The sequence below is a fragment of the Ips typographus genome, linkage group LG9, assembly GCF_016097725.1.
Source record: "Ips typographus isolate SLU linkage group LG9, UJ_Ityp_2.0, whole genome shotgun sequence".
Classification (NCBI taxonomy): domain Eukaryota; kingdom Metazoa; phylum Arthropoda; class Insecta; order Coleoptera; family Curculionidae; genus Ips; species Ips typographus.
In genome coordinates, this window is record NC_138430.1 from 9,424,821 (window position 1) to 9,432,996 (window position 8,176).

Here is an 8,176-nt window from a genome sequence, read left to right on the forward strand (position 1 = left end):
TTGGATAGGAAATTTAATGAGGATTCCAAAAATGTGCTTAAAACAGTCATTTTCTTACTCCAAGTGGGTTTTACAGGCCTTTTTGTCCTTGACTGTCTTTTCAAACTGTTTCTGGCAGTTTAAAGTTTGACACCGCTTTTCTCCCTTACTGTACCAAATATTGTAGTGTATTTTTAGGTTATTTGATAGGAAATTTAATGAAGATTCCAAAAATGTGCTTAAAACAGTAATTTTCCACTCCAAGTTGGTTTTACAGGCGATTTTGTCCTTGACTGTCCTGTCAAACTGTGTTTCTGGCAGTTCAAAGTTTGACACCGCTTTTCTTCCTGACTGTACTAAATATTGTAGTGTATTTTTAGGTTATTTGATAGGAAATTTAATGAGGATTCCAAAAATGTGCTTAAAACAATCATTTTCTTACTCCAAGTGGGTTTTACAGGCCTTTTTGTCCTTGACTGTCTTTTCAAACTGTTTCTGGCAGTTTAAAGTTTGACACCGCTTTTCTCCCTTACTGTACCAAATATTGTAGTGTATTTTTGGGTGTTTTGAAAGGAAATTTAATGAGGATTCCAAAAATGTGCTTAAAACAGTAATTTTTCCACTCCAAGTTGGTTTTACAGGCGATTTTGTCCTTGACTGTCCTGTCAAACTGTGTTTCTGGCAGTTCAAAGTTTGACACCGCTTTTCTCCCTTACTGTACCAAATATTGTAATGTATTTTCAGGTTATTTGATAGGAAATTTAGTAAGGATTCCAAAAATGTGCTTAAAACAGTCATTTTCTTACTCCAAGTGGGTTTTACAAGCAATTTTGTCCTTGACTGTCCTGTCAAACTGTGTTTCTGGCAGTTCAAAGTTTGACACCGCTTTTCTTCCTGACTGTACCAAATATTGTAGTGTATTTTTAGGTTATTTGATAGGAAATTTAATGAAGATTCCAAAAATGTGCTTAAAACAATCATTTTCTTACTCCAAGTGGGTTTTACAGGCCTTTTTGTCCTTGACTGTCTTTTCAAACTGTTTCTGACAGTTTAAAGTTTGACACCGCTTTTCTCCCTTATTGTACCAAATATTGTAGTGTATTTTTAGGTTATTCGATAGGAAATTTAATGAGGATTCCAAAAATGTGCTTAAAACAGTAATTTTCTTACTCCAAGTGGGTTTTAAAAGGGAATTTGTCCTTGACTGTCCTGTCAAACTGTGTGGTTAGCAGTTCAAAGTTTGACACCGCTTTTCTCGCTGACTGTACCAAATATTGTAGTGTATTTTAGGTTATTGGATAGGAAATTTAATGAGGATTCCAAAAATGTGCTTAAAACAATCATTTTCTTACTCCAAGTGGGTTTTACAAGCCTTTTTGTCCGTGACTGTCTTTTCAAACTGTTTCTGGCAGTTTAAAGTTTGACACCGCTTTTCTCCCTTACTGTACCAAATATTGTAGTGTATTTTAGGTTATTGGATAGGAAATTTAATAAGGATTCCAAAAATGTACTTAAAACAGTAATTTTCTTACTATATGTGGATTTTACAAGCAATTTTGTCCTTTGTTTACTTTACTTCCTTAGTTTACATTGAATTAATTTTGTTTTTGTTCCATATTTGGTTAAGTTAGCTTAGTTAATGTTGAAATCAGTCTGAAAGTTTTGTAAAACTGTCTAAAAATAATAATAAAAAGTTACTGAACCAAAACACCTAATTACTTTTTCTTACCAACTACATTAGACTTTTTTTGCCGAAGATTGGACATCAAAAGACTAAACGAAAGTAGCAAAAAGTGATTTACCGATTGTCCCTGAACGCGACAAGCTGATTGATGGAATAGCCTTAGGTCACATGTGCTTATAATTGTCTCTGGCACTCTGGAGAATACGTTTGTCAGAAGATTAAACAACTTTGGATTGTGTTGTTTAACATTTCTTTTCAAAGTCGTTAGTGTTTCGATCGGCTTCATATAAAACGGTTTCTTAGCAGTTCATGTGAACTATAACAATTCTAATGTAATTTTGGGCGAACAATTCGACTGATTTAGGTTAGTCCGAGCCCCGTTCGCAATAAATCTCTCATTGAACAAAACAAACACCTGTGATGCGGTCTTTGCACATATGGCACCGACCAGCATCAATAGCACCCCCTGTAGGTTTCAGATAGAATGGGACGTGAACATATTGTAAAGTATTTAGTGGAGGGTTACTCAGTGGCGGCTCGTAGTAAATTTGAAGGGTAGTGCACAAAACAAGGGCCAATTAGCGCCGCAGGCGAAAAATTTTTTGAGACCACGCCCAAAATTCCTACAATTTTCAAATATGTAATTGTTTTCAAATATTGCACACTAACGTTAGGAAATACTGGAAGCATTTTAAAAAGTCGCGAAGAAAAATAACACGTGACTGATAAGAAAAACCCCGAGTGCACGATCTAATTGTGCACACGGGCCAGCTTAAAACATCGACTGACTCTAGACAGTCGCGGGGTACAGAGGGGGCGGACGGCGGAAGTTCGACCAATCAGATTTACTATACCCATGAGCTGTGCACTTGATTTTACCACGGCACACGGTGCACGGTGGTGGCGGTGATCCGTAATTCGTCCAGATTTCGTTTATTTATTAATAAAAGCTTATTTATTTCCAAGATTAATACTTGGTATTAATAGAAAATTATTTCAATCATTATAAGATTTATAATAAAAACATGCATTTTTGGACTCAAAATTTGGGAGTGCACGTGCACATGTGCACTTATTGAGGAGCCGCCACTGGGGTTACTAAGTCATTCATATGCTCTCATTTTTTTTTTGTTTGGTGACGAATCTTTATTAACCCCAACAAAAATCGATAAGAAGTTTATAATCTATATAATTTCAAATTTAATAAGTTATAACGTTATTGATGTAAGTTAAGAAGACTTTTTGTTCAACGTAACTTATTTAATTGCTTTTTCATGAAAGTTTTAATAATACAAGGAATTTAGACCAAATGTCTTGTGTTATTTAAAAAATGGATTGTCGTCACTTGACTGATGTAGTACAAAATGGTGATCTTTCTGAAGAAGATGTTGAAAGTAAATTTAACATTAAAACTGAATTAGTAAATTTTCTGAAGATGATTTCAAAACTAAAATAGAATAATTATTTATTGTTCTTTCCATTTCTTAAAAAATTATTATTTTTACTCAACTATTATCAAAATGTCATTTACCATTTTATATTTATCGGTGTGTAAAACTACTCACAAAAATAATAGTGACAGAATTATTTTTAATCATTTTCCACATCCTGAAATTGAGTTTGCTTCATGGATATACAGAGTATTCAAGAATGCTCTGTATTTAGTAGATCGAACACTTTTAGATTCTCGTAATACAGGATTCGTATAAGAACAAGCACAGTGCACACTTTTGATAAACTGATGCTAGACTTGTTAGATTTTCTGCCATCATTGCAAAAAATTGAGTCAAAATGAACCGTTTTTTTCATCAAAATCAAATTGTTATACTTCGGAGATACAGAGTTTGTCACAAGATATCAACCAATAAATTTAATGGAAAATCTGCAGAATTAAAAAATCCTTATTGAACTTTACCAAAACATTTTGGAGATACTGGGCGTAGAAATTGACTAAAACATTTTAAGTGTCTCAATTATTTTCGTAGACGTTTGAATCTTTGAAAGCTGCAGGACATTCAGTGCTTTTTATACAGAGTGTACAAAATTAGAAGTTTTTTATAACGAAACATTCTAAGGCATTTACATAATTACATTAATTTACTTGTGTCTCATACAGGTGTGGTAAATCCAAAACCGACCATAGGAAAACCGTGTAACTGACAGAGAAACGTAGATAATTGCATGCGTGGGACAAAGACAGTAAACGAAAAAAATACCAAGTAGGCCATATTTTCAGTACGCTGTTGCCAAAATCCAATACCGTCGACAAAATTAATTTATGGATTTTGGCAACAGCGTACTGAAAATATGGCCTACTTGGTATTTTTTCGTTTACTGTCTTTGTCCCACGCATGCAATTATCTACGTTTCTCTGTCAGTTACACGGTTTTCCTATGGTCGGTTTTGGATTTACCACACCTGTATATTAGTTTTAACCAGAACTTTTATCGACACACCCTGTATAAAAAAAATTGAATGTTTTTGTAGTTTACCCCAACCCCAACAAGTTTTATTTTAAAACTTTCTTCTATCTGCCATATGGTTTTTGAAATAATATGCTGATCAAAAGTATCCTGAACGCTCCACTCTACTTAAGCAAAAGTGCTTGGATTTTATAAAAAAATATTAATAAAAGATAATAATTAAAAAACTAAACTGTAATTATTATGTTTTACATACTGCTAATAAATAAATTTACCTAATCTGTATAATTTAATTTAGAAATATGTTTTGCAATACCAAAAACCTCATTAATAAATTTAATATAAACAGATAGACAAAAGCTCATAAATAATGTCGTTTTGATTCATTGATAACCCATCGAACGGTTCTGAATAAACCAAATAATATGAAAATATTAGGACTTATTAAAAAAAAGTGCCAATTTGTAAAAGCCACACAATCTGTCGATACTATACAGAATAAGCTGCCAAATAGGGCCACGACTCGTCCTTTTCAGATTTTAATGCGGCATACATTGAAAACCGTATTGGAGGACCGTATTTCGGCGCCCCGCCCAAACCTAAAACTCCATTGGTCTGTTTGCTACCCCGAAACTTACGTTCACCCCTATAGGAAGGTTTGTGCAGTAAAACGAAATACGCTCTGTAAAACGTATGCATCCCGTCTCGCTTACACCCATTCCGAATCGAGGAACTTCGTCTTTTTCTGGCATAAAGGTGGGATAAACTAGCTTCCAGCTGGTTTTGGGGGTAGGAAGAAAAGCTGGCAATATTTCGACGCTGTCTGTATGCTTTTTCGCATTACTTGTTTCGCTGTCTAGCTGCAGACATCGAGTATGGAAGTGCAAAACAGACAAAATAAAGTCGAAGTGAAAAGTGCTACTGAAGTGAAGTGTGAAGAAACTCAACATATCATGACCAAATCAGTGAAGAGACCTTTTGATGTGGCTTTTTTGATGCTACCTGACGATAAAATGAAGCAAAAACAGAGCAAAGTTGTTAAGAGTGTTGATAAGGAAGAAGTGAACTGCTACAACAACAATGATGAAGACGAAGAAGTTGAGATTGAAGACACGGTATGTGAAATGAAGATGAACAGGCAGAGCTTCTTCACCCAAAAGCAACAAATTTTTGACGATCCTACTTTAATCAAGAAAAGTTACGAGGGGCTTAGAAAGGTTTCTTCACCAGTTGAGCAGAAAAGTGCGTTCACCAAGGTAAATTTATGTAAAGAAGCTCGTATAAGTCCAGGCTTGTCTTTGAGCCCTGATATAAACTATCAAAACTCGTTAAGTCCTTCCCCACCAATAGTAAACAGACCGTACCAAACCTTCTCAGCAAATTTACTCCAAAGCCAAAACCAAATCTTCAAATCGGCCCAGCCCCTGCACTCAATGTATCAAGCAAATTTCATGCCGGAAAACTTTCAGCCACAATCAGCTTTAGAAAATCACTTTTTCACAAAAAACCCTGACCTAATCCATCAACCGAATTTCCCCAAATTAAGACCGGTTTACAGACCAGATTTGGCGTACAACTACCAGCAATTTCCAAACCAGGATTTATTAAAAATAGCCACACCAGCAGAACTAAAGTTTGCTTCAGATATTCGTAGTCCGGCGGCGGCAATTCTAACCTCCCTACTACCACCCTCATTGGCGGCATTGTCACTCCCAGGTCAAAATGTGTGTGCCAAATGCAACATAACATTCCGCATGACTTCGGATCTAGTTTATCACATGCGTTCCCATCACAAGAACGATTCAAACGACATGACGAAACGACGGAGAGAGGAAAAACTCAAGTGTCCAGTTTGCGCCGAGTCGTTTAGGGAACGCCATCATTTGACAAGACATATGACCGCTCATCAGGATAAGGACGATGATGACAAGGAATCGAAGAAAGATGGAGTTTAAACGATAGGAAGTCACGTGGGCCTAATTTGCGGAACGGCTGATCGACCATAACCTAAAAAATTGATGTTCGTTAATGTTGCTGTTTGGGGGAACACTAAAAATTGATTTGTAGATTTCATTTTGTTGTATAGGATTTGTTTTTGTAAATATGTACAAATTCATCGTAAATGACTTAGAACGATACAGTTGTTAATTTATTATGTGCAATATTTAATAAATAAAAATATTTCAAATTATGATTACATAATTGCCTAGTTTGTTTTATTTTATTTATTGTATTTAAGAATGCATTTAATACGTTTTGAATATTTGGAAAAAACTTTTTATTTTTTTTCCGTTGACCACGTATTAACAGCTTTTTTAATGGATGATAACGGATACAAAATCGTTCATTAATGAGTCCCATTAATGCACGATTTTATCATAGGCAACCAAATATACGCTCATAGTAGTTCTATCTTTTTTTAACTGTATTAGACAGACGGAAATAGACGTACTTTAATTACCACTAGGTTTGTTCACCATCCACCATTTCCGACAGAACTGTCACTGTCATTGTCAAAGGTGCCTGTGATTTTGGTTTGCCATGTTGCGTATACAACTGACAATTAGTTTTTTCAAACTTCTTAGGATAATAAGCATTTATTATGGACTACAGTAGACGGAAAAATTTTGTAACCCACTCTTAAATTAATGAGCGATTAATAATCTCAATTTTGATTATTAATCGCTTTCATTAATACACTCGTTGGTTAAATAACTATTAATCCTGGATAAATACTCTTAGTTTATTCCTTAAAGTAATAAGAATATTTGCCATATACAGGGTTTGAAAAGTCAAATATCACTCCATGAAGCTATAAGGCTACAAAACATGTTTAAAAGCAATACAATCAGTGTAAATCATATTAATATTTATAATTACAATTTTATAGCACCATGAATGGTTGTTTGGCAGTTGTGACGTGTAACTGTCTATTGTGGATATACTTCGATCTGTCACAATAGTGTTCACTGTCAGATACAACCCCATAAAGCTATCAGATTATACAGTCAGTACAATTTTTGATAGTTCTAGCGGTTCGTGGTAGACCACTTTGTATAGGAAACGTTAGGATATTTTGTCGGAAATCCAGGTGTGGTAAATCCAAAACCGACCACAGGAAAACCGCGTAACGGACAGAGAAACGTACATTATTACATGCGCGGGACTAAGACAGAAAACGAAAAAAATATCAAGTAGGCCATATTTTCAGCGCGCTGTTGCCAAACGCCAAGTATCACTCAGATACCGTCGACAAAATAACTTGGCGTTTGGCAACAGCGCGCTAAAAATATGGCCTACTTGATATTTTTTTCGTTTTCTGTCTTTCTCCCGCGCATGCAATTACTTACGTTTCTCTGTCCGTTACACGGTTTTCCTATGGTCGCTTTTGGATTTACCACACCTGTAGATCAGGTTCAATATTTTTCAGTATTTCATTTAAAAAACTGTTTTGTATAAAACAGAAAATGTGCTCTAAACAAATATTTCTTAAACATCCAACTCATTTAAGAGTGGTGTTTACTTAAATGTTAATGTTTCCCCAACATTGGCTAAGTTGAGTTTAGACTGTGTTATTTTGCACCTAATCTGTCACATTCAAACATCAACTTAGCGTAGGTTGTACTTAAAATCGACTTGAAAGTGTCGGGAAAATAAACATTAGTTAATTAGTTTAGAAAGGTAAGTAACTAGAGTAAATTTGCTTTACTACAATTCCATTTAACCAAGTACTATTTAGGCGTCAATTCTACCGTCACTCCAATTTTGTTTGATTTATTATCAGTATGTGTTTTAACTTAACAAAAATTAATACAGCTTAACTTTAATAATATTTAATTAGTTGTGAAACAAAACAAATTTATTAAAATGAAAGAAAAGAAAAACTTTTGAACCATATATCTTGATAAGCACGTTACATCAACAAAGTAATTTCTACCCCTCCCATGTCCCCTATTAAAAGTCAATGAGGTATAAACGATAAGTTAACAACAAGCTGGAAGTGGCAGACAGTCACGTGTCTGAGCGGAACCAATTGGATCCTTTGATACGTAGCGCTGAACCAATTAAAATCGATTATGCACGTCTTGTA

General features: G+C 34.7%; 1 protein-coding gene across 1 annotated transcript; it reads left to right on the forward strand.

Moving 5' to 3' along the window:
• Window positions 1-4,948: 4,948 nt before the first annotated feature.
• Window positions 4,949-6,280, forward strand: LOC145733762 (uncharacterized). Its single transcript, XM_081986743.1, has one exon. The coding sequence runs from the start codon at window positions 4,962-4,964 to the stop codon at window positions 6,039-6,041; it is 1,080 nt and encodes a 359-aa protein (XP_081842869.1). The 5' UTR covers window positions 4,949-4,961; the 3' UTR covers window positions 6,042-6,280.
• The last annotated feature ends 1,896 nt before the right edge of the window (window positions 6,281-8,176 follow it).

What these genes read in the sequence shown, in the direction of transcription:
- LOC145733762 (XM_081986743.1), top strand. Translation starts at nt 4,962, where the DNA reads ATGGAAGTGCAAAACAGACAAAATAAAGTCGAAGTGAAAAGTGCTACT.